The sequence below is a fragment of the Copidosoma floridanum genome, unplaced genomic scaffold (assembly GCF_036245765.1).
Source record: "Copidosoma floridanum isolate Cflo_tuat_1 unplaced genomic scaffold, Cflo_Japanese_pri ptg000001l, whole genome shotgun sequence".
Lineage (NCBI taxonomy): Eukaryota > Metazoa > Arthropoda > Insecta > Hymenoptera > Encyrtidae > Copidosoma > Copidosoma floridanum.
Window position 1 is genome coordinate 9,104,417 of NW_028321878.1, and position 26,804 is coordinate 9,131,220.

At 44.6% G+C, this 26,804-nt stretch overlaps 1 protein-coding gene across 1 annotated transcript; it reads right to left on the reverse strand.

The window, feature by feature from the left end:
• Window positions 1–1,245: 1,245 nt before the first annotated feature.
• Window positions 1,246–22,745, reverse strand: LOC106639797 (zwei Ig domain protein zig-8). Its single transcript, XM_014353568.2, has 5 exons — window positions 22,247–22,745; window positions 7,971–8,122; window positions 4,500–4,710; window positions 3,220–3,522; window positions 1,246–2,196 (listed from the first exon to the last, which is right to left on the reverse strand). The coding sequence occupies exons 1-5, from the start codon at window positions 22,314–22,316 to the stop codon at window positions 1,997–1,999; spliced, it is 936 nt and encodes a 311-aa protein (XP_014209054.2). The 5' UTR covers window positions 22,317–22,745; the 3' UTR covers window positions 1,246–1,996.
• Between the last annotated feature and the right edge of the window lie 4,059 nt (window positions 22,746–26,804).

Genomic DNA, 26,804 nt, shown 5'->3' on the forward strand with positions numbered 1-26,804 from the left:
TTCTGCATCCCAAAACGCATCACGTACCACCCCCCGGTAAATCGGAAGAGAAAGAGCGAGAGGGTGTTGGAGGTCTCTGGATGCCCCTCTCCTCAAAAGTATCGATCGGACCCGTGAATTCGCGTTTCTCGTCACGGACAAGAGACGCGGGCGTGAAATTCAATTAGAAAGGAGAGAAACTCCGGGAAAAGGCGCCGACAGGAGAGGCAGGAGGAAAATTCACAAAGACGACAGACCCCGGTGATTTTCCCTCCAACCCCTTCCCTTCGACCCTCATCACTTATTTCGAAGCTCTACTGCACCCCCTCGCTCTTCTGGCTCGCAAAGAAAAAAAAAAAAAAAAAAAAAAAGAACAGACAACTTCTTTCTTTCCATCGGAGCTCTTTCTTATTATTCTCTGGCTCCTCTTTTTTTTTCTCAAAGAGCTATAAAAGTCCACCACCGACCAGCCTTTGCTGCTGCGGAAATCACACAGCCCAGGATACACACTCGCGCGCACGTACGCTTTTTTCTTACCACCCGCAGTTCTGAATTTTCGTCCTTTCTTTACTGTGCGTGGTACATCAGCCTTATTCGAGTGTCACGGAAGATTTCGATCTTCCCGAGACACTGCGTCGTTCAACGTTTGCGTGCACCGAAAAAAAAAGACACTGTTCCTTCCCCTTCGGCCCAGCTACGTGTGTGCTGTTGGCGAAATTTGGCTACAACGACCTCGACGACGAGAAAGCACATTGCACTGCCGTCATCTGCTTGGGGACTCTTTTTCTCATGACCGTCGTTGAGATGGATTTGTCCCCGCCTTTTTCTCCCCGCTAGTTACTTAATAAGTCCTCTGCGCGCAAATTTGATTCCAGGCCGCGTTCGTGCTCTGCCAAAATCTGGACCGCCCCGCTCAGAAACTCCGCTACCACGACAACTGGCCGGGAGCCAAAGTGGAACGACTGACTTATATTCGCCCCTCCCATTGCCCCGAGCCATATTTCACCAACATTATTTTTTCTCCTTCCGTGTGTTCGCTTTTTGCTTCTTCTCCTGCTCCTCGTCTCTCTTTCTTCGGCGACGATCTAAATCACTCGACACGTAGTCGAGCGCAAAGTGACTCTAAAAGAGTGAATTCGGTCCGCTTTCTGTCCTTTCTTTTTTTTCCTTTTTTTTTTTTTTTTATTTCCCAAACTTTCTTCGTGCCCCAAAAGAAAATACAACCAAGATTTTTGGGCCAAATAAGCCAGAGTTGGTGGTATTTTCTTCGCGCGCGGAGCGAATCAACACCTTTTATTCTCTCAAAATTCCAGAGTCGTCTCAAGTTGCACTCGCAGACGTGTACAAATACAATCGACACGATTTTTCATTTCAACGATGTATCGCTCGAATATGTATACATATCAAAAAGAAAAATCAGTTTGCCAAACGATAGTTGGAATTAGCTCGATGGTATTCGTATACATCACAAGATTAATCATTGCACGCGTCGACCAACTGCAAGCTCCAATTTAGCGTACTTTTAAATCATCGTGGAGTTCTCAGCGCAGTAATGACAGTCCTCCAGCGACTCCTTGTAAGTGTCATTGCGTGACAAAAATAATTTGCAGTACGCTTTTTTTTTTACTTCAATCGCATACCATGAATCGAGAATTCGTCCGAGCTTAATTCGCAACGATCGTGTGTCGAGAACCTGCGAGCACAGAGACAAGTCATTTTTCATTTTTTTTTATCTTACAAATTTTCTTTTTCGATGCACGCCCGACTTGTAGCCAAGACGACGAGCAAACAAACGACGCGTCATTTATTTCCCTCATCAGCTGCTTCTATCCGCCAAGGATACAGTTGTGGCCTCTTTGCACCCATCCTCATTCTCCATTATGTATATTATGTATAAGTTACGTTATTTCGTAAATAAATTAATTAATTAAAAAAAAAAATAGTAATAATAAATAAAAGGAGGAGGAGGAGGGAGAGGATAAGGGCTAATTGTTTTCACTTCTGTCTTCGTTCCTCTTCATCGGGTCCAGGCGACGCTCGTCGGCGGCAGATACGTCTGGGTGACGGCGACGGCGAAGCCCACGAGCAGCAGACCGCAAAACCGGCCTCGCTCGGACTCGCTTGCCGTGAGGCTTAGGGCACCAGCGAACCAGCACAGGAATCTACAGCAGCCCGGCACCGAGCTTATGCCCCGCTGTATCGCTGCCGGGTGCTCACCTGTACGGAAATGAGAAAAATAAAAAAAACGCGTCTTGGTCAATGTTAATCATATTGTTACTTTCTATTAGAGTATTTTAATTATTTATTTAGTTCAAAATCAATCAATTGAATATTTTAACAAATAAAAAATTTCACCTGCGTAATTAGTTGAGTCAAAATAGGACCAACTACTACAGTCACAATGATAAGTAGTTTCTTTTCGAGTCAGAGAAAATAAATTTTATTAGCTACCGTTTCGGGGAAGAAGTTTTTTTGCTAATTATTTTGTAGGAAATATGTTTTTCTTTCTAATCAAGTAATTATGTAAAATACGTTTAATCGGAAAAAAGGTTATGTCTATAAAAATAGCAGGAAAAAAAAATCTTTTTGACTAATTATCTTCTCAAGATATCACGATGTTGTAACTGCAAAAAGCAACGTATGGATGACGATCTGCATCGACAATATACATGATTCAATTTTCATGTCGACACGTCAATAAAAATCCCAGCTCCTTGTTAAACGCGTATCAAAACGAAATACACTCCTTGGCTTTATCGATTTTCCCAGAACGTGCCAAAAGTGGATACTACCTTTCCTTTCAAACGCGCTCGCACACGTATTATTCAAATATTTGAAAATTTTCAACGTGCTGTATACATTACGTTGGAGCAAAGATCATCTGCCTCTCGCGCGTGTATTTTCGCCGAGCATTATACGTTCTCCCGGAAGAGATATTCTTTTTCTTTTTATTTTCGCGAAATTCCTTTATGGCCGGAGAATCGTATTTTTTATTAAATTCTTATGTACCCAATGCCCCTGGTCTTATTCATACGCGAATATATACCATTAGTCATTATGCCCAAGATTTTCATTGTGCCTCGAATATTTCAAATTTTTAATGAATACAACGAGAAATTTAATTTTCGGATCGTTGCAAGTTTTTCGATGTCTCAGAATGCTTATCGCAAAAAATATAAAAAACATCCCATCGAGCGGAGAAATTTTGTTTTTTATGGTGAAAAAAAAAAAAAAGATTACCATTGAGCACGTGAAGCTGTACGCTCGTGCTGTCGAGATTGCTAGGCCGACAGGTGTAGTTGCCAGAGTCTGAGAGGACGGTGTTCTCGATCGTGAGGTTGCTCGCGGTATTGTTCGTGCCGTCGATTACCTTCGTTTGTATGGTCATGCGGTTGCGACGCTGATCAGGTAGCTGGCGCTCATGATGATACCAGAACACGGTAAAAGGTATCTCGAGCGAGTGCTTGATCACGCACTGCAGCACGACTTTACTGCCTGGATTCACGTGCAAGTCCTTGTCGCCAAGTATTTCGATTTTGGGCACTGGATCATGAAAATCTCATAATTAGTATCGTCTATTATAGGAGTAATTTCAAGGGAATAGGAAAAAAGACACTACGTTTTTGATGATGCTACGACGTAGCAAAACGTTATTGTAGAAATGGCGTCTGACCAAATACGGATGGTACTACTTATAGAGATTGTCAACACAATTAACTTTAAAAATTAAGTATGATGAGAAGTTATGATCGATGAATGAAATTCCGTTACCCGGATTCACATGCAAGCAATCGTCAAGAATTTCGATTTTTATCAGTAGATCATAAGAATCACAAATTTTGTAATTTGGTTGTTGTGGATAAGGCTTTGAAAACATCATCCTGTGTAATAGTAGTAATCAATAAAGTGAAAGGTGTAAAACGTTGGATATTATTGCAATGAAGCGAAAAATCTTTGTAGAACGTATGTCTGACCAAACACTGATTATACTACTGAACTTAAAATGTATGCCCCGTAAATTAATTATAAATTGTAACCATTTGTTATTACACATTTTATGAAAATTTCGCGAGGTTAAAAGCCTCACCATACAATATTGCAAGAAAAATTTCACACGATAGAAAATTTTAAGTAGTGTGAAAATATATTCTAACAGTGATTTTGTATACATCTCTATTTAAGGAAATCAAATACACAAAATTTTTTGCGCTCACGCATTCTACAACTCAATACATTGAATATCAATGTGAGTATATTTATCAGTACAAATCGTCGTATGCAAAAAGATTTTATCACTAAAATTTTATATCATCTCAATGAGTTGGAGTTTACAACATCTGTAAAAAAATTACGATCGAAAACCGAAAATTCATACACCTCTTTATCATGATGATTCTCGTGTATAACCCATAAAATGTGAACTGAAATAAAATCAAGCTACCAAAAAAAAATATGCATGATCGGTAGATAAAAAAATAAAAAGAACAAATTTCAAAAAATAAAATAAAAGTCGTACGCACCAACAACGGTCAGATTAACTGTGTGGCTGAGTTTGGGCTCCGTCGATATCTGGCACTCGTACTCTCCCTCGTCGCGCTCCTGGGCGTACTTGACCACGAGCGCCCACGTACTCGTCGAGTCGATGAAGCGCGACTCGAACCTGTCGTCCGCTATGAACACCGTTCTGTCCACTGCCAGTATGTGTGCGTCTCTCGTCCTCACCCATGACACCTGTACAACAATGGGACACCAAATTAGTGATGCCTTGGAAAAAAAAAAAAAAAACAACCTCGTGATTTGTGACAAAGCCCATTTTTCTCTATTTTTCGTACCATCTGTCGCACCGAGTACTTTCCATACAACAGAAGCCACTGGTGATATGTATTTTCATTACAGCTTTCGGCCATCTAACTCATTTTGAAAATCGTTGAGAACGACAATTTCACGCTTCCAGCGATGGGACATGGGACTTTCATGCTTCAAGTTTTTTATGACTACTCCACAGGAGTGTCTCATATTTTACCAGAAAAAACACAATTTCAAATAAAATCACCAAGTACTTAGTTTTTAAAACGAAGTATAATCCCTGTTCATTCTATGAAGTATCATATACTAAGTGTAAAAATGAATTTTGATGATTTTCGAATCATACAAGCGGTAGCTTTATTTGTATACATAAGCCATTTCAAGTATTTTAGTTTTATGTATCGAAAAAATACGCACGAAAACAAATGCAACGACATAGTTTTTCTTTCCATGGTGTTTCAAGTGCTAACAATTTTCTACCTGTTGAACCAAACGAAAAACACAAAGAAGGGCCAAGAAAGGGGTCCGGAAAGATGCCGACGTTTGAACCAAAGTGAGAGTAACAATGGGAATCACGTCGGCTGGAAGTGGACGGGTTTTATCGTTCAGATGCAAAATAAAAGAGGGCTTTCTAACAAACAAAAAAAAAAAAAAAAAAAAACCGAAGAAGAGAAGGCAAAAAACATGTTTTGGTTCAAACAATGAAAGAGCGAACAAGCGCAGGCAAATCAAGCCCACCGTGGCGTGCGCTACCTGACTTTTAACAAAGTATTTCAATAGCGATGATCGATCGAAAGAGCTTCGCGCGGTAAAAAAGCTTCGACGATGCAAATTTGAAAATATTTTTCCATCCGAGCTTTTCGCAATCAAAGGATCCGCTCGCGCTTGTCAAACTTTCCTTCGTTGCGTTCTTCCGATTTTCGTCGACGAAAAGGGAATTTCATTTAAAGTTCCATCTTTCGCTGTAAAGCTCGAAACAACGCCGGCGCGGAGTCACGAACGAAACTATTACCAAAATCAATACTCGATACGGCAAAGATGCCGTGTATCCCTGATACTCGGGCTCGAAATGAGAAATAACGCACTTTCGGGAAATGTAGAGAGTGGAAAAAGCCTTTGTGCACACCATGGAGCCCAAAGTTTGACGGGTCATGGATAGTTTGCAAGTTTAATTTGCATCAATCGCTTGTAAAGCGAAGGAAAGTTTCCGAGTTTGCCAATTTTATTCGGAAAATCACGATTTTACCTTTTTAAGTAACGAAGCTCTAAATTTATTGACTCCAAATTGTTTTTTTTTTTTTGTTCTCCTCCAAACTCGTGATTCCTCGCGTGTGTACCATCGACCGTTGGAAATTAATTGGACGTGCGGTAACTCTCGGAAATACCGGCCATTAGTTTGATTCCGTAATCCCGCGTCCGCAGCATTATCCACGGTCCATTCGTCACGACAGTTTTCGAAACTCTTGAAACACTTTTCATAATTACGATGCGTCGTCGCGTCCATTACGCGCCACAATTAACGTTCATATTCCGTGCCCATTCGTAAAATTAAATTCCTCATTTGGGTCGTTACGCCCATCAGGAGCGCACCCTCGATTATTCTTTTCCTCGTCGTTATTATTTTCCCCAAAAACCACTGTCCAACCGCAAAAAAACTCGTGTCGCCCAATGCAATAAATATAACTCAAAGGGGCAGGGGCGCGCACAAAGTTGACAAAACTGTGCTCTAATCAGTCTAAAAGCAATGGGAAAGAAAAAAAAAAAAAAAAGAAGAAGCTAGCACGACAGTGTCACACTCAGTAAGTTTCCAGGCAGTGGACGGGTGGAGCAGGTCCTCCTCTCAGCTCCAGAGCCGTGCTAATAAACTCGAGGAGGAAGTGCCGAGGCGCGCCGGAGTCGTTTACGCAAATGAACTGGGAAAAATTCGCTCTCGTTCTGTCTTTAACTTTGCGCTGCATTATGGCGCGCCTCGTAAACTCTGACAACGAATTCGAAGCCCGCGCCAGAAGCGATTCCGCGGAGTTTTATGACGGGCTTTCATAAAAAATAATTTCTGCAAAGTAAAGCAGGCGAGGGAAGTTGTTGGTGCTCGGAAAGGAGTTATTTGATGGCTCGTACTATACTTTTGGATTGGAAGTAGTGGGAACGATTCACGGGAATTTTTTAATGGGAATCAGGACCTCCTGTGAGATTAAGGAAAATATGTGTTTGGTCTTATTTTGGAAAGACGATATGGAAACAATGTTCTATAAAATCATCAAAGAAAAAAATAATACACGATTACTCGTTGACAAGATTTTTGTTGAAAGATAATAAAAATTCGTGGGATGTTTTTACGTGACTCGAGAAAATAGAAAACCAAAATTGTCCTACCTAAAAGATGTTGAGAAAAAAAAAAAAAAAAAAAAATTGTTTGTAAGAGGAAGACAAAAGCGCCTGACAAACAATAACTCTCGGCGTTGTTGTTTCGCGAAGATTGCGCGCCCCTCTACTCGGGATATTATTTTTCGTCATCAAACACGTAAGCTTTTTTTTGCCTCCCTCTTCTGTCTTTTGAAAAGCGCAAAGACATTTCGGGAAGCAAAAACAATACCAAACATGTACGTGACGTGGGATCTCGCGTTTACGGAAGCGTAATCAGATCGAAGTTTTTTCCCTCGTGGTGGACGAGATTTGGGGATTTTCCCTTTTTTCAAGCCCATGACGTTGTTTGTCAAAAATTTCATGCGTTTTTTTTATCTGATCAAATTTTTCCAGTGCTATCGGTGGCTTACGCTCGAAATATTTCATTTCACGCGTCAATATTTTTCTTGGAAATTAGCGACGCGCGGTAAATCGTCAGGAACTTGACAGACACAATCGGCTGAAAGCCATGGAATTCTTTATGAGTTTTCACAAGGACGACTACGACGTTTGTCGAACCGAATTTGAATAATTTTTACATCTGTACGCGAGAAAATAAATGAAAAGTGTCGAGCTACTGAAAAAGGTGATATTGAGCATGTGTTTGCATGATTATAGCAGTAAAATTCAGTATGAGAAAACGTTTTATCGACATTTTTTTTCACACTTATCGGTCCCCGAATCGTAAGAATCTTGTGATGGTAACTATAACACTTGAGGTTGAGTAAAAAAAATTAGGTCAAATCTACTCGAACGAGAGTGTAGCAAAGAGATTAACTTACCGATTTGTTACCGATCTGTCGGACCTTGCAGGGCAAATAGGCGAAAGTGCCGAGCTGGACGGTCACGTTGGTCACGTTTTGGGCGTCGATGTAGGGACCCGTATAGAGGCCGCCGTATCGTTTTACCAGCAAGTGAGATTTCGTGCTTACCCCTGCAACATGGATTAAAAACAAATTTGAACCAACATGAATGATTCACTTTCTATTTTAGTCAAAAATCACTCATTTTAATAAAAGAACACTAAACTTGAAAACAAAAATAATTTTTTTTTTCCATTTTCACGTAAAGCGATGCAGTTTTTCATGTAGGATAATTCGTGACATCAAAAGACAAAAGTACAGAGAGCAACAGGAATAGAGAAATGCGTGATTTCGAGCTTCTCTGGCAAAGCCCGATAGAGCATCCTGCGCGCGTACGAGTAGTCCAACAGGAGCTTTCCCAACGGACAAAGGACACAGGCACGTCGGAAGCCATACCTCACCCTCTTGTCCTCTTTCCTTCTGACATTCCGTCATAGCGTCGTCGTAGTCGTTGGAATTCCAATGCAAAGCAACGCATACGACCCACGGTATGCACCTAACACGACCACACATACGACAAGAAGTGTTTCTAATGCATCCAAGATTGAGAGTCCTTGCACCACGTGTACGCACACATGCTACTGTCCATTCGATAGTCTACACGTAAAATGATTTTCTTGTTCCATTTTCCTGTTTCGATGGGCGAGCTTGAAACAATCGATCGACCTTTCTAGTTCCCAATACATCGCATTGTCCGCAGCAAATCACATAAATCAACAGCTGTTCCTTTGTTCCACTGTGAGAGGGTCGTATACGGAGGTTATTTGCAAAAAGCCCACTCAAAGAGTGCCCGAGCAATGACAACCAACACCAAAGAGGGGAGCTTATAATAAGCATCCCGAGCCCGTTGCGAGTTTATGTACACATACGCACACTCAGCCAATCCATGCACGAGTGATCGCGTGCAGTCTGAAGTGCCCACGAGAATGTACTCGTATACCATGCAGGGAACTCTTTGCGTGCACGCTCTGAATCGCGTCGAGCGGTCGTCTCTCGTGGGCACAATTTGTCCACTGTTGAGTTTTCAAAACACGCTGTTTACGCGGATGGTAAACACACACTTGGCCTCTCTTTTGTAAAGTGGACTGTGAATTTAGCTGCACGGCTGAAAAGGCACACGAACGCGCGATTTTCAAATATGTACAATTAGCTGACATTACGAGGAATTTCAATTAGCTCTGGTTATCGTAGTTCTTATGAACCAAAGGTGTTGGTGCTCCCTCCTCGTATCTACGAGTATAAGTTGTATTTATAAAATTGATGAACAGAGGTAGAGAGAGCCACGTAGTCGAGCATCTAATTAGCTCTTGTTAGCGAGGGATTGGCAAACACGTGTCTGGCGTAGACTTAAATACCACGTGTGTGTACACGAGGTTAAGGAAATAGAGCAATCAGCTCGCGTCTGACTAATCACTGAGCCGTACTACTTGAGGAGAAATACAATTACTCTACTGAAAATTTTTGTTTGTTGGTTTGTTTCCCCTACTTTGCGCTACAAATAATGACACTGTGGGCTGCATTGAAAACAGGGAAACGGGAAAAAGTAGACGATGTGTTAGCAAGCAAAGCAAAAAGTTTTCCCCTGCGAGTGCGGTTATTAAAAGGCGCGGAAATAACAAGTTGGCCCCGCGGAGTAATGACATTTAGATGTTCCATTTCTGATAGAGCAAGTTAACGAGTCCGGCGGAATCCCGAACTACGCGTGGATTCCATTTCAAAAGTCCCACAAAGGAAGAGGGGGATCCAATAAAACAGCTCGGACTCGCGAGCAGTGCGTGAACTCGTCGAGGGGCAAAGAGTCGGCTAATTAAAAAGAGAAACTTATAATTCCCTCAAAGCCACAATAGAAAAGTTGGACGAAACGCCGAGAAAAAGGAGGAGGGGGGGGGGAACAAAATGGTCGTTGAAAGAAAAAGGAAGGCCGAGTTGGTTGCGAGGGGAGAGATAATCTGGCGGAGAAAAAGTTTTCATTGCAGTTTCACAAGATATTATGTTGTACGCGAACGGAGAACGATGAGCCACCGAGATTTTTCAACTCGACGCCGACTTGTACATTAACGCTGGAATAAACCCCCCCCCTTCCATATTTCTGCATTTGATTATTCAGAAAAAAAACCTCGTCTATTTTAAGCACGGAGTGTTGGTAGAGTCCACGCTAGGGGAAAAAAAATTAATGACCTCGCACCCTGTGCTCTCGGGCCCATGACTGCGAAAAAAAAAAAAAAAAAAAAATAAAAACAGAACAACTTGGAGAGAGCCTCGTAAAAAGAGTTGCAAGTACCACTAGAGTCTCTAACTGGTAAACAGAGGTAGCTAAAAACACGGTGAAACCAAATGAAAGAGAAACTCGACAGACAGTCGTTGTTGTTGGAAGAGGTGGGGGGGGGGCGTTAATTGACATTAGCCCGTTCCAAGCACGTAAAATCGCTCTCGTAGCGACGACGAGTTTCCCTACACAAATCCATAGCACCGAGGGAAGGGGATATAATTGCGAGTCTCGGGGGGTAATTGAAGCGCTCAGGCCATTCGAGCCCTCTCGCGCGGGTACGCGTTTTCGTGTTATTAATATCAAAAGGATAAATCAAGCGATGCCGCGTATTTCTTGCGATCTGCCGGGAACACTTGATTTGTACGTACATTCGAGGGTTGACCGACCGATATATGCGCATCTCTCTTTCGCTAATCGAGTGAGAGCTCAATCACGCCTGGCGGTGCCGATTTGTGCACGATTGATCGCCCATTCCTTTGAGTGCGAGGAGATTTCCTGGAAGCGTACGTTGTATTTATCTGTCCACATTTGATGTGTCGGCGACCGATGGCAAACGACTGACTTTCTTGCATTGTTCTCCCCCTTTTGATGATCAATATTTTGTTTCTCACATCCGATTGTTATTACCATCAGTGCCAATACCATTGGGGTGGGATGCGGCGTCGAGTGGCCTTCGGAAGCCTCTCTTTGACCTCAGAGCTGGTCCTAATTAGGCCCTTGAAATCATCGCTCCGATAGCTCGTCGATTGCTCTCAATAGCCATTCTCGAAGAGCATCCGTACACCCGTAGTAGCTCGATCGCGAGGATCACTACGAGCTCTCTAAATTAATGAGTAGCGAGTAAAAAGGGTATCTCTTGCTTTTGCAATTGAGGACACGCACTCGAGCAGACTTTCCTCTCGATCGCTCGACCCCGAGATGATTCGACGACCCCCCAGGGTATGATGTCTTCCGAGATCTAAAGATAGAGAGAACAGCACTCACCCTGTTTTTTACTCCCTCGTTTCGCTACAACGACTACAAGACCAACAACAAAAAAGATAGATAATCCACGCGTCGAGCGACGAGGTTGCAGGTGAGAGCTCGGGAGAAGCGCAAATCCCGAGCTTCCAACCGCCCCTCAAAATTCAAGTGTAAGCTTTGCGCCTGTCGGCATGGCTCAGCCTACATGGCCGGCAGCTGAATTTCACGAAACGGCGCCTCGGTGTGTTATTTATTTGCTTGAGTTTGCTCTTTCGAGGAGGGTGTAGGTGAACGGTTGATATTTCAATGCGCGATGGCTCTTTTGAACCGATTTAAATGAACGGTGGTGTTGGATGGAAAAGTGAGCGGAAAATAATGCAGAGTTTGTTTACATCCGGTAAATCCATTCGTCGCTTCGTATCACTCTCGGGGTTTACGTGCAATTTTCCATCTCTTCGACTCCTCGAGTGTGTGTGCACACGTGCGCGCGAGTGTTTATTTGCACTTACGAGGAAATCGGAGAATACATGAGAAACCGGTTCTTCCGTGGATAGGAAGCGAATCCAGGTTTCTTTTATTTTTTCAATCCCAACCCTCTTGATGGGGGGTTTATTTACATGCAGATGCGTGACGTTCGGCTGGAGGATTGTTTTATCCTCCCTTTCGCGAAGAAAGGAAGTTACCGCGAAAAAGTTTCAGCTAGACGAGAGAGAGAGGAGTGGTACGTGTTGCGAGGGTTCGTTTTACGGGGGCATCAAAAATTTGCTGGTTAAAAAGTTCAGAACGACTTTTATTATGAGAAATCTTATAATACTCACTTGGCAGGTGAATCGGAAGTTTTGCGTTTAAAAGTGCCCGAGTGGAAAAGTTCGCATCATTCGGGCGTTAAAATTTTCGAGTGAAACTCTTGGCCTTGTAAAAAAAATCCCGCTGTCCCTGAAAATTCACGAAAAAAAAAATATATATATATATATTTCCCACGGACATCGAACCAATTAACTTTCTCCCTTTCGAAATTCACTTCGATACCGAGCGACCCATAAAACTCCCCCGCACTTTGACTCCTTCGACCGACTGAACTTGCCGGCGTTTGAGTTGCAAAGTAAGTACACACGCCCCCTAATGAGGCACCGGAAACCCCCGGCGCACACTCGGCTCCGAGTAATGGAAAAACTTTTCGACCTCCGGTGAATTTTGAAAGACCCGATTAATTTATGGCCCTCCACGTTCACGCATCGAGGGTCGGGAAATTTTTTAACCCACCCCGAGCTTATTAAATGTTTTTGGGGCGCCGCTTGGCCTTTCGATGAATTCGATTAGTTTTTCCGGGCTCCCGACTCGTGTACACCAAACTTTCCGGACAGCTGCCAATTAGCCGCCCGAGCGCGCTATTCGAGGACGTGGTTCCCACTTGGCGTTACCAAGAACTTACTTTCTTCTGAAAAAAATTTTAGTGGCTCTCTTTGACACCTCGAGAAAATAAGAGTCCGTCGAGGTGCGTCAGTAGGGAATTACAATGTACGACCGAAAGAAGCTCTCGCATCTTTGATCAGATGCGGGTACGCGGTGGTACGCGATCGCGTGAATGAAAATTCGATCATAGAGCAAAAGTGGCGCTCGTTACCCCAACAGAGAGACAAGCGGGTCAAAGAGTAAGATGGAGGCGATACCAGTGTCGTCGCTCATTTTTAGCGCACGTGCGGGAACCTTATCGGTTAGATGGTCTGGCTCTGATGCCATCGTTTTGTTGACAAGCGAGGGGAGACCTGCCGGCTGTTGGTTTTAGAGGGATATTCCTACACGCCGTGGGTTGTGTTGACTCTGATGTAATTGATTCTGATAAAAAGTGACGCAGCACGAACTTTGAAAAATAAACTCGAAACGCAGTGTAAATCATCACTGAAATTCGGTTTATCATACATGTACTCGGGCTTCGACCCGTTGCTAATTTAAATTAAGTTAATAAATACATAAATATTTTAATTAATTGGAAATTATTACAGTGACCAAAATACTGGCTCGTTTCGTCGCTGCGTTCGTATTAGCAACGAATTTAGCCAAGCGAAGCGAAATTTTGCGCACCTACTTTTTGGTTAACGCATCCCTTGGAAAAAATTATGAACGCGGGCAGATATTAAATAAAAAAGTCAAATGCAACGAGTTAGAGCAAAGTGCGGGATCCCTCGCGAAACCGCGTAATTGGAAATTAATCTAATTCGCGCGGAAAAAAGAAAATTAAGGGCATCCTACGTCCACGGATGTGTACCGTTAATTAAAACCAAATCAATCCTGGGAACTAATTCCGGACGAGCGACCGTGGGAAGAAATCGAAAAAAAAAAATTCCCTTCGCGCGTTCTATTATTAAAATGAAGGGGAGCGGAGCCGTCGATGAGATTAATCTGTGCCACCGCTGGCGTCTCGAGGAAAAAATATTAGAAATCGATCGCGTTCGCTACGGGCACGCGAGCTCGTCTATTTTCCCCGTCAAAAAAACAACAACGTTCCGGCCACTCTTTTATTTCCCCTTTGAGTGAATTTCTCCCTTCGCCTGGAGAGACGACGAGTACTGAAAATAGACTCCATATGCATCGGATGGCCGCTGCGACGGAAGTTTTTCCGCACTGCTCAACTATCGGACGGGCAGTCATTACCGGGACTCTGTTGTTGCTAATAGGAGCTGCGGAGCGTGTACGACCCAGCCGGTATAACACGTTTCGCGAGCCCCGGGGGTGGTGCGTTATTATTTTGTAGTGGAACAAAAGCTGAACTGTGGGGTGCCTTTACAGGAAGGAAATAAAAGGGGGAAAAGAGGTCAAAAAGCCGATCAGCGCTGCCGACGATGGAGGCCCGAATAATCCTATCGGACCCCACGCTCGCCTCTTTTTTTCTACTCGATGCTCTTTGCGCGTACGAATAAACGCTTTTTGTGCAAGTCGATAAGTCCCCCTCTCTGGAGATAGGATGGACCGTGTACACACTCTTTGGTGCCGTTGTTGGTGATATCTCTGTTTTTTTTCCTCCCTTTCTCTCTCTCTCTCATCGAGGCAGGGCTGTTTTGTTCGCGAGGGCTTTGTTTCGCGAGTCGCCGATAGCGCGCGTCTTTATCTCTTCCGTCGGCCGGGGGCTGGGTGTATCTTCGATAAATGCGTTTTTTTTTTCAACCCGCGTCATCCAACGGCTCGGAGTTACTTGGATTTATTTTTTGCTTTTTTCCGTTTTCGCGCTGCGTCACTGATGTGTGTGACAATTTTTTTTTTTTTCTTCCTTTTTTTGCTGCGTCCAATACGAGTGGACGGAAATAGAAATAGCACACAGGGACTCTTTTTTTCTTTTTTCTACTTCCTTTCGCTCGTGGACTCTTGTTCTTCTTTGGAAAAGTAATTTTCAGTTTTTCAGGTTAATGGAAGGAGTTCCGAATTTCACGGCCTTTCTCCCCTCTCGCATCCGAGTTTCGTGTACTTTTGACTTTTTTTTTTTCTTTACTACATATATTTTTTTTTTCCTTTATAAGTAAAGGAGAGAGAAAACTCTGAATGCTGTGATATTTTAATTTTGCTATTTTTGAAAGGAGTGCATGTATCTTATATGTATAGAATATTTGAATGAACTATGCGCATATTAAAACATAATTAATGTATCTTAGACGAAACTTGACACTCTCATGAAATGGCTGACCAAATACTCACGTTTCTACTTGGAAAAAAAGTGAGACATAAGTGAAATATAGAGTGAAAAACTAAGAAAACCGCATCAAATTTGTATGTCTGACCAAACATTGATGTTTCTACTTCCAAAAAAGTACGTAAAATATTGGAGTCCCAAATTTCTTGCGCTCAAGTTTCATGTACTTCATCCTCCATTTTTCAAAATATATCTGAAGCATATTTCATTTTTTATTAGGAGAGCAGAGGGAAAACTCTGAACCATATTATTCTTGATGAAATTGCTTTCGTTTGGTATGAGTAGAGTATTCATACAAACAATTTGTAAATCAAAGAGGAGTTGACATAATTCATATGAAACACTAAAAAACCAACGTTAAATTCGTAAGTCTGACTAAATTTGCACGTTTCTACTTCGAAAAAACTGGCAAATAAGTAAAACATAGCAGGAGTTTCGAATTTCATGATCTTGCGTGTATCCGAGTTTCGTATACTTTATAACTTTTTGAGAAATAAATTTGGGACGTATTTGTTGTATAATTAGAGAAAAGAAGAATGTACGAGTCGGAGCGTAATTGATAGGTTACATGCGAAATACTGAAAAATCCACATGAAATTAGCATGTCTGACCAAACACGTATATTACTACTTGGAAGAAAAATGACTTTCAAACGAAATACGTCCCACTGCGCATTTAATAAGCAATATCGTACCAACTGATCCATCCTAATAGCAAGACTTTTACGACGACGAATGGCGAACAAAATAGTAAAGCAAGGCTCAATAAGATAAGAGCTAAAGGAAAAAAAAAAAAAAAAGTACACGTATTGCGTCGTAAGGAAGCAAAAGTGGCTCGCAATAATACTCGAACAAACGAATTCAAATTAAAATCGCCTTCGAGCCTGCTCCCTTTCTCGACTTCGACATCCCATCTCTCCCTCGCTTTTCTCCCTCTCAACGCCAATACACTGCGCAGGGGAGAGGTCGCGCGGTCCTATCCTTTTCATTCGCTCCATCAAGCCGACTTTCCGGCTCTCCATTATACGACAGCTTGCTTTCTTATTTTTGCTCTTTCGCCTCCTCTTCCGTTGTCTACGTATCTGTACGCGTATACACGAGCCATACAAAAACGAAATGGAGTTAAAAGAGCCGGCAGGCAATACTCGGAACTCGGAGGAAGAAAGCAAGAAATAGAAGATCAAGCCCCGAGCGTCGTAAAACTCCCGGGCCTTTTGTACTCCTCGGTTATGTTATTATTTCTTTCCAGCTGGACTCTACAACACCCGTTTCCTTTTTTTCTTCGCAAAGCCGGGGCTGGATCCAGAGCCACGCAGGGGAAATAAAAACACTGTTTTGAAGTCACCGGAGCTTGCGTGGGCTCTCGTGATTTATGGCGTGATTATGCCCCTGAGAGCCGAGCTGGGGGAGGGGGTGCAATTATTTTCACTCCAGCTGCCCCCCCCCCCTCCTCCTCCAACGGCAGACGATTAAGCTCGCTGGCTATAGGGGGATAAAGAGCGGGAAGGAGATTTCCATTTGAGCTCGAGAAAGTCAAGAAATATTATTATTAAGCTCGCTGCCCCGAGCTTTTTTCGTTTGCGTCACGACGACGCTTTTATGGAACTTTCTTTTGATGCATCGCCTCCTCGCGAACGGGGGGGTCAAATTAGCAGTTTCGAGCAGAACGCCGTTTAGGGAAAAACACGGAGCTTACGCGGGCGCTTTGGACGTGGATAAGGTCGAAGGATTACAAGATCCGGAAAAACAGGTGCGTGGCAACATCAACGAGCTGTTTCGTGGGCACACATGTCGACACTGTACAATGGGCCATTGATGAGAGTGATTTGCATGAAGATCCGGGGTAGGAGGTGCGTTTGAATAGCAGAGATAAACACACGCCTACACACTCTTCCGTTAATCGATTCCAGTGTCCCCCTGACATTAATTACCCAATAAAGTATGCCGCACGTAACTGATCTTTCTCCCTGACGGGGACCTGCGGCTAGCAAACGGCTCGTTCCACGATGGAGTGCTTCTTTTTCTTTTTTTTCTTTTTTTTTTTTTTTTCATCGTTTAACCAAGGAGGGGTGTTCTTTTGCATTCCCTGGCGTAATTAATTGGCGGTGAAAAGTGATGCGAGGTTCGTGGGAGCGCGACAGTGAGGCAATTTATGTTTATGGCGCTATTAAGCGCAGGAGGCTGCTGTGGTGACGGAGTTTCTGTTTCGCTTTCTTCGTGCAACGCGTGGAAGGGGTGTTGATTCAAATGAGGAGCGTAGCGTTCGAGCTGCATCTCGCAGTGGTACACGATTAGCATTTTCTTTTTTTTTTTTAATCTTTGCTTTGTCTCACTTGCAAGTTGATGTTTTGGTAATTGGATTATTTCTCAAGAACTTAATCACGCGGTTGATATGCTTTATTGTAATTTAAAAAAAATGGCTTTAACCAAATTGTTTGAACCCACGTTGATGCACGGTTATGTTAATTTTGTGCTACACGGTACTGAGATTAATTTCGAATCAGCAGGGATCAATGATTATTCGAAGCCCGGATCACTTTGTTAATGACATTCTAATCGCGTTAGGGCGCGATTAGCAATTTGGAGAATGGATCGAAGTCGGAGAGCCCCGGACAAGACAAACACTATCAATTTGTTAAAGCGCACCTCTAAATTATTTCGATCGATCCGTCCTTCTCCATTTTCCCGGCGTCTAGGGTTACTCGCCCTCGCGGATTGGCGCCCATTGATCCTCCCTCTGATTGGTTGCTATCCAAATACCGAGCGAGTGTTCGAGACGTGTCACCACGACTTGCGTGGATCGTTAATTTTTAGCTGCAGTATCGAATTATACGGTAAAAGTCACATGATTATCGGGCTATAGAATATATGGAACGAAATGAAGAACTCAAAAATTGTGAGGAGAGAAATAAAAAAGGTTCACGCTTGCCCCCAAATCCACTTGTCAAAATTGAATCAGCTGCTCGTCCAATTGTATTTTATAAATCAACCATCACACCCGCGTTCCGAACAAATTTATTCCATGTCAGGAGATTTGCATACCAATCAGCCGAATAAATAACAAAACTGCGAGAGCGTCAAAAAACCGAAAAATAAACGAAATCGAAAAACTAAAATGAGAACCTCCTCAAAAAAAAAAAAAAAAAAATCAAAAAAAAAAATAAGACGACCCCGCAAAGCGGAAGAGGGACACTTTTTCGCTTCCCCTTTGTGTTGGAAGACAGAAACAAAACGAAAACTGGGAAAAGAAGGGCACAGCGCAAAAAAAGATATCGCTTTACGGGCGCAGTCACCCGCTAAAAGCCCGCGCGTACGTATACAAAAAACAAAAACAGACGCGACCAACAGCTCCACTGTGTCTCTGCGTGGCGATTTCGCGGTCGGCTGAGCCTCTTATTTTCCTTGCCGGGGCCCGTTGGTCTACCACGCTGTGTCCTTGTTTTTTCACCCCCCAGAGTGCCGATGCCCTTTTTTCCCTTGCCCTCGAACTCCTTTGTCTCCAAGATAATTCTTCTGGCACGCTCTCCCCTGCGTTTGCTTTTACTTTCACGCGGAGCTCCTTCTCTCCTTTGTCATACCCCTGGCTTTTTTTTTGAGAGCGCGTTGTTTGCATCGTACGTACGGCGCAAGCGTGTTTTTCTCCACCGCGAATTATTACACGGGAAATTAAGCTTGCGAGGGAGCGTTGGTTTTTATCACCGCTGCGTCTTTACTTTTAATTTCTCTCCGGGCCACCGTAATCTGTACTCTTGTCTCGTGAAATTAAGTATTGGTGTTAAAGAAAAGATACAGTTAGTTGGAAAAACCCCGGTGCAGAATTCAACGAGGCGTACAAATTTTTAGTTTCGCCCTCGAGAAACAAACCCCACGAAGCGAGCGAATGAAACTCCGGGTCGTGTTTCTTTCCGTGGCTTGTTCTTGCACAAAACAAGTAGGAGAAAGAGACCGATGTCGCCGCGCCTCGAGATCCAGCAGCCACCGATGCTATTCTCATTCGGCGCGGTTTGCAGCAGCCCGACCGGGCCGAAGAAACCAATGAATTTCAAATGAGGAAACAAATCTCGAAGAGCCCTCGTCAAAGGAAACCGACGCGGCCCCCTCGCTCCACTTTCTTCGTTTGATATTTATCGATTCTCGCTTTTAATTGTTTGCTCCCGCGCTCCTTGGGTGCGATTGAAAATTCCATTTCGCGCGAAAGGCGAGAAGAGCGACCATATACCCTTCCTCTCTGAAAAGAACTTGATTACGCACGGTGGGCGTGTATACACCACGAGGGAGCCAATCATCCAGAAAACATCACCAATGGCAGCGACTCAAAAAGCTCGCCACACGGGTTGAATAATAAAGCAGAGACGAAATCTTTGGCACGTCACCTGGACAAAGCAGACTGACTGGAAAGCATCCCAACGATTATTCGACTTCCCGGAAAGTGGGAGTGCAACTGGAGTCCGAGGACATTTAATAGTCAACTCATGTACAAAAATGGCAATTAATTCGGGGTGCGTGAGACAAAGCTCTTTTTTTTCACTTTGAGTTGACACAACAAACGATTCTCTTTTCCTCCGTTCCTCCGAACAACCTCCACACGCCCACGGTCCGAATAATACAGAAAGTCAGCCTATGCACACCCTCATCCGAGGTGAGACGACAAAACGAGTGGGAGTGTACTTAACAATGCGCGCTCCATGCTGTCCATCAGCCCCGGTAAAGTGTTTCGGGCAGGGAGAAAAGAAGCACTCGGTCATCTCGAGTTTAACGCGCTAAACGCCCTACTACCACTCTCAGCTTCTGATCTTCGAATCCCTGCAGGGGGGGGGGGGAGAAAAAAAGGAAAGAAATCAGGATGAGAGGAGAGAATAGAAGCGAGACCAAGAGGATCTCTGGAGTCTCAAGGACGGGGCTCTCAGGTGGGATGTATAGCGTCCGCGCGTACTTGGCTTCGACTACTACCCTCGATCATTCGTATGTATGTATACACCCCCTACCCCGTGTACCCTCAATTTGATCAACGTTTCACCGTGTAATTGGCTGCTTTGGTGCCTCGTACGATACACCCGCGTTCCGATCGGGCGAAAGCTCGACGCTTGTTTTCCTTGTGATTTACCCGCCCTGGATTGCCGCTCGTGTTAAACACACCCAAGCCTCACGGATATTCAAACACGCGGGCCGTGCGGTGGGGGGGGGGGATTGGTAGAGGGAAAAACTTCCGATGCTGTAGCTACGTGGAACCATGGCATACGCCCAAGTGGGTCTTGGGCTCTCCTTCTCCCTCCCCGGGTGCGAGTGGTCCTCTTTTTTTTTTCTCCACCCCGTACGTACATACCCACGTTTATCCGCTTCTTTCGGCGCTTCCACGAGCTTTTTTGTCTATGTACACTCCCTGCCCGAGTTTTTCAGCCGTTCGTACTTTGTTTATCGATTTTTCTTACTCCTACCCCGTCTTACGTACCTCCCCCCTCCCCGTTTTGCGTGATCGAGATGTGTGTTTATACGCGTAGAGCTGTTTGCATGGAGGCGTATTGTACGTGCGTGTATACGTGAGTACGAAAAATCACCAGCGATTACGACGTAACGGCTCGAAAAGAGAGAGAGAGAGAGAGAGGGGGGGGGCGGGGGAAAGTAGTGGTACACCGTGGACTGGGTGTAAGTACGGCAATTTCATGGCGATTGTGTTAACGAGGCCATAACCGCGCTTAAATTATTTCGCGATGGAGCTCCCAGCGTCCGAATGTGCTCTCGTTCTACGGCCCCTCGGATTATTCGTGGCCAGTCGTTTTGTATCGTTTCCTCCTCGCTTTCCCTCCCTCGGAGAGGCCCCTCGCCTCGTTTCATTACCCTCCGAATGGGGGGTTCGAGGGGATATTACTCCGATAGTGTTATTTTATTGCACCTCTTCCAAACGAGACAGCGATCTCGAAACTGTATTACTGTACTGCATCTCGCTCGAGTTAAGATTCACTTACTCCCTCGAATCAAAAACAAAGCCGTGAAACCAAGTTCCCGAACGACATCTCGTTAGTTTATTCGTTCGACGATCGTTCCACGTGGATCTAATCAATTAAAAGTCCATCCATAACTCGCGATGTCACCGGCGTTTCGGTCTAACGAGCTGCGATCATTAAAAATTCAGTAAACGACTTTCAGCGGCTCGCAGCGCGGAGTAATGGCAATCGGCCCGCCAATCAGATAGAGCGTCGGCCATTAAAACAAAAAGTCGGAGGGAGAGAAAGTCAGCCCGTCTGGTACCCTTTTTTTTTTTTTTTTTTTTTTTTTGCTATATTCCTCTGGATAAAAAAAAGGGGGGGTTGTCGTCCCTTCTAGCAGAGACAAATGGATAAAAGGGACTCCCAGAGTATGGTCACGACAGACGGAATGAACTGTACTCCACACGCGTCATCAAACTGGCTGTATGTTTACGCGGAAGATCGATCGTAGCGAGAGATCAGAGGAGGAGAAAAAATGCTCGAGGGGCCAGTTGTCGGTGGCCACGAGAGAGAAACAAACCTCGCAGGGTAAGCAGGTTACACTTGTATAGGTACAGTGGTGGCGGGGATTTGGATTTATCAAGCCCACGGGTTGTATCTGCCGGAGACTACGCCCCGCGTTTACTGTATACTATCCACGTTCCAGGTCCTTCGGTCTTGCCTCTGTATGGATCGGCTCCACATCGAATACACTGCGATGATACACAATCAACTGTTCTCTCGGTGAATCCATCAGATCGATTTAGAATGGAAAGAGAAAACTCACAGAGATCGATTTTTCGAAACATCGCTCCGCCCACCGTAGTCGGTGATTCGTGCATTCATAATCGATGTTTTAATAAAACTCGCGCGCTTTTACATAAAAATCATCGGAGAACCGGGTGGTCGACGTTCCTTTCCTCACCTCGTGAAATTTAAACGATCGGTTCGGGTTTCCCGTCACGTATCGAGTTACGAAAGGATACAAAATGCACGAAAACCAACAACAACACTGCCTGACTTTTAATCTTCGGATGAAAATTGAAGCTGGGAGGCAACCGCCCTACAATCGACTCCAATTTTGGTTTTTTATTCCGAGATGACCAAGTGGCGTGTACCTTGTGTTTTCAACCAGATACATTAAAGTACCAGTATAACGAGCACGGTTTATTTTTAATGTCACTGGTGATGATGATGATCCGGACGTATCATTGCATGCAAATGGAAAAAAAAGAAAAAAAACCGGAGCACTTGAACCTCTCAACGGGGCAAAAACCCAGTGACCGAGTTCGATAGAGGGACAGAAAGAGAGAGCTTACCGGTGATGCCGAGCAGTACCCAGCACACGAGGCAGAGCACGTAGTAGTTGACGCAGGAGGACGTCCTCATGCTGCAGCGAGCGCTGCTGCTGGCATGCCTCGGCCGTCTTTGTTGGGAGCCCTCCTCCTCCTTGTCCTCCTAGTGTCTATTTCCTCGACGATGGCTGTTGCCCACTACTGCCCTTGTCTCCAGCAACTTTTGCACGCCACTTTGGCCATTCGTCACACAATTCGGACCGATTTACTATTTATTCAATCATTTGAGCGTTATCCTTTTTTTTTTTTTTTTTTTTTTTCACACAGATCACTAGCAAAGAGGGCTCGTCAACCGTCACATAAATAATCAACAACAACAGCAGCAGTAACCATATCGTAGAGGCACAAACTGAAGATCAGAGCACCATGATTTTTCTTCTCCTTTCCAAAAGATGGTTGTGAAAAAAAAAAAAAAAAAAGAAATAATAATTGTAATGAAAATAAAGAAAGGGCAATCAGCAGCAGCAGCAGCTCGGTAAATCAAATAAAAGCCAAAAAAGTAACAAACAAACAACCGAGACAAAGGGGGCCCAGCGACGGGTAGGTAGGTAGGCGTTTGCCGCCGCGCACACGCAGACAGAGGAAGAGAGAGAGAGGGAGAACCGAACAGAATTGAAGGCGCCGCAGAGCGAGTGAGAGGACCCTATGTACACTCTCGGGGGGGAAGGGGGAGGGTCCCTCGCGAGGAGCCCCGTGCTGCAGCTTGTTTAAACCCGCGGAGACACGGTAGCAGCAGCAGCAGCGGCGGCGGCGGCGGACCTAGCGATACTGAGCACTCGGCGTCTCCCTCTCTGCTTCGTCCCTTGGAGCCTCCACCACTGGGCACCCACACGCCCGCGACAGAGTACATCAGCGAGCAGAGCAAGAGAATCGCTGGTATCGCGCGTGTGCCGGAGAAAGAGGCCAAATGGGAGGGTAGTCGTTGGCACGACCCGGGCGAAGCAGCAGCTCGGGCTGTACCGAAAAGCCTGCCGGGCTTCAGTGTACCACACGTATGGCAACGGTGGTGGTGGTGGTGGTGGTGGAGGCGCTGCCCGCGCAGACGGTGCAGAGAAAGAGGGAAGACGCGGCCGCCCCCGGGACTCGCGCAAGCGTGCTCACAATCTCGCGCACCCTTTCTCCCGCTCTACTATCTGCTACGGGACTGCACCTACGTGCACCTATATATCTGTACATATTTCCCCCCGCTGACGCTTATTTTCTCTAGGATTATTGCCGGGGGTTGTTGTTATTGTTGCTTTTTTTTTGTTTGCCTCTTCGAGCGGTGGATTTGATTTTACCCCCTGATCCCCAACAATCTCTTTCCCTCGCTCTACCAAGGACCTCTTCGGGGGAGACCTGATCTCTACCAGCCGAGAGCACAAAGTAAATACAGTAGCGGACAGCTCTGGTTCGACGCCCGACCTCGTATTGTACGGTCATTTGTTTGTCAAAAGGGAGGGATGGGAGGGGGAAAAAAAAGGAGCAGATAGACCGGTGAGGGACTCTCGGAGTTAGGGGTTTTCCTCCGTACAGGGCGAAGAAATTGCCGGGAAAAGTCAGTGGACGACAATCGTACGTACACGTGTAACGTCGTGCAGTACTCAAAAGCTGACGAGTCCGTTGCTTCTTCGAGCTGATTCCCGTCGATTCATTACAAGGGGGACATGATGCTAGACGAGATTTGAAGTAGCGGCCGGTTGATCAAGGCTCCGATTGATTTATTGCTCTTATCTCACTTCTGCTCCCCCCGTTTCGATTGATCTGTTTGATTAGAAGCCTCAGTGCTGTTTTTATTTCTCCTTTCGGCTTCTTTTACCGGGGGAAAAGCCGATGATGGGAAATAGGACGATCGTCATTAGAGCGAGCTTGTGATTATTACTTGTCCTCTCGGTGGCTACCGGTATTGGGGAGGGTTTCGGAATTTTTAGATGTATATTTTTTTTGTTTTACCAAAGGTTTTCCCGCAGAGAACGCGGGGAGGAACAAAAAGGAGCACATAATGACCCTCGCTCTGTCAGAGGCAGGCGCACGGAGGAGGGTAATAATCGGGGCTGCCGTTCGCGACGAGCGAAAGTTTGTGTCGGGCGGAGGCAAAGTTTTCTCTTTTTGCGGTGAAAGGCGGGCCAATGCACCGCGAATATTCTCTTCACGGGGTGTACAAGGAGCGAAATGTCTCTCGAGAAAATGCGGGGGGACAAGAGAGAAACGCCAGCTTGAATTCAGATTTCGCGAAAATCTCTGGTCTCTGTGATGCACCGGGGGAAGGAGGAGTAGAGCAACGGAAGGAGGAGCAGCTCTGCTGCGGAAAAAGTCGCGCGAGTGGCGGCAGCGTTCATCGATCCCCCTGATTCTCGTCGCGCGCTCCTGAAAATTTCTCCAAAGAACCGGGCACCCTTGCTCTTTCGTGCATCGCCGCCGGTACAAGTCATCCAGCCCCCCTTATATCGCCCAAGAAGTTTACTTGCGCATCTATTGCCGGGAACGCCCAAGTTTTCGGGCCCAACTTTGGAACTTCAAAACGAGACTTCACCGCGGAAGCTCGAGCAACCCGCTCTGGTTGGGATTTATTAATAGGCGAAACTTCGGGGGTCCGTGTAGTACACTACTCGAGCCGCTTTTTCGGGAATGACGCTTGTAATTGGAATTTCTCAGCGGGGGAGGCTCAGCGTTGATGCGCTACGGAGATCGATTGTCCCCGTGCGGATTAAAAATTTCTCTTTGCAAGTCCGTTTTTGGATTTTTGGGTACGGCTGCCCCAAAAAATTTAACAACTCGACCTTTTTCCCGATGGTACACATTGTAAATAGTCAACTTGTGAGGTTGTATTGAAGAAAAAGGGAACTAGTTCCCCTTTAACTACTCTGATTGTCCACCACTATCGGGTTCTCGTACAAAGACAAAGTTGTTCATCAAATTCGAGCTCAATGGTATGGGAAACTTTATCATTCAAAGTTGATTAAACGCAAAACGTGAAATAGTAGAACCACCCCCGTTGAAGGATCAAATTTTGTTGTGCAACAAATGTAAAGCGTTTGTTTGTAGACAAACTTTGTGCTCTAACGAAAACGTCCTGAGGAATGATTGTGCCGATAAACTATGTTTTAGGTGTAAATTATAATCAGCTGATTCTCCGGAATGGAAGAATAATAAATTTTTGCACCAAGCTTTGGTGAACAGCCACAAATCTCATTTTCCGTTAGCATCGCGATCGAAGTATTCGCAACTCGCGAGCACACAAAAGTAAGTATCCGTTGCAGCACTTTCATCAGTTGCAAGTTGATAAATGAAGGTCCCGGAGAGAAAGGTATGCAAATCGGTCAGCAAAATAGTTAGCAGCGCTAGCGATACTTCAGAGCGGCGGCCTAGCTCCGCGCGGTTTGATCGCTCGCCGGAATAATCGATCGAGCCGAGAGAGACAGCGGTGAAAAGGTTGCAAAGTGTCACTCGAGCGCCAGAGAAAAGAGAGGAGAGGCAAGCGACGAGGATTAATGGATTTATCGGTGGGTGTGTACGCGCCCTCTCTGCGGTCCGTAGGATATCCCTCTGCGCACAAAAGGTGAAAGCCCGCGTTTTCTCCTGCCAGTGTGTGTCTGTGTGTGGGTAGCGTGTCAATGATCCCCCCCCCCCTTTTTTTTTTCAATCCAACGACTGTTGGCCTTTTGTGTCTCTGCATGTACTCGCTCGCCTCTTTTCAGCCAACACCACTCGGCAGTGAATCGTTAAATTAATCGACGAGCTTGGAAGACCGCAGCTCGTGCCTCGAAATAAAGGTTATACGCGTATGTTCACCTATAGGTGAAAAAAAAAAAAAAAAAAAAAAAAAAAAATGAAAGAAAGAAAAGAAAATCTGCTCAATTCTCACGAGTGCTGCAGGACATTATTGCGGAGAAATCGTTGCGCGCGGCCCTTTGATCCGAAAGATTTTGTAGCAAGGGGTGGAGGAATTTTATTTCATGGCTATTGTTTTCGTCGAGCGAGAAGCGGGAAGATATTCCTTTGACGCTTTTTACGTGACTACAAGCGAGGGATTGAATTTTGCGGATAATGCTTTTTTCCTCTATCGCAATAGTTCACCAGTGTTACGATGTTTCACGTTTAAAAGGCGCGTATTTTTTATTTTTCAATCCATTCTTGGCGCAGTTTTTTTGAGAGATCGTTGGTGTTAATCGTTGAATAGCATTCATTGTTTTCAAATTATCTAATTAAATTGTTGTAAGTATACTCACTTTGTCTTTCATGTAGCACCAATGATCGTAAACTTTGGCCATCTTTGGTATGGGTTGTATATAAATATTTTACAGTATACGGGAGTTGCAATTGAATCAACGAATCAGATACTGAACGAAAGAAGAAGAAGCCACAAATTTGGAGTAGATTCTTCTTGTAAAGAAACTGTACCTTTAGATGTATTAATTTGAAACTTTAAACTGTACTCGGAGGAGATATACAACTTTCAAGATTCCCTAATTGGGTACTCCTCACTTGTTAACTACGTGATACTCACCGACCTGAATGTTTCTTTTACAATTTTAATTAACTC

Coding starts and splice junctions, on each gene's coding strand:
- LOC106639797 (XM_014353568.2), bottom strand. CDS start 22,316: ATGAGGACGTCCTCCTGCGTCAACTACTACGTGCTCTGCCTCGTGTGC. Junction 3,523..4,499: donor AGTTAATCTGACCGTTGTTG/GTGCGTACGACT, acceptor TTCATGATCCAG/TGCCCAAAATCGAAATACTT. Junction 2,197..3,219: donor ACAGCTTCACGTGCTCAATG/GTAATCTTTTTT, acceptor ATTTCCGTACAG/GTGAGCACCCGGCAGCGATA.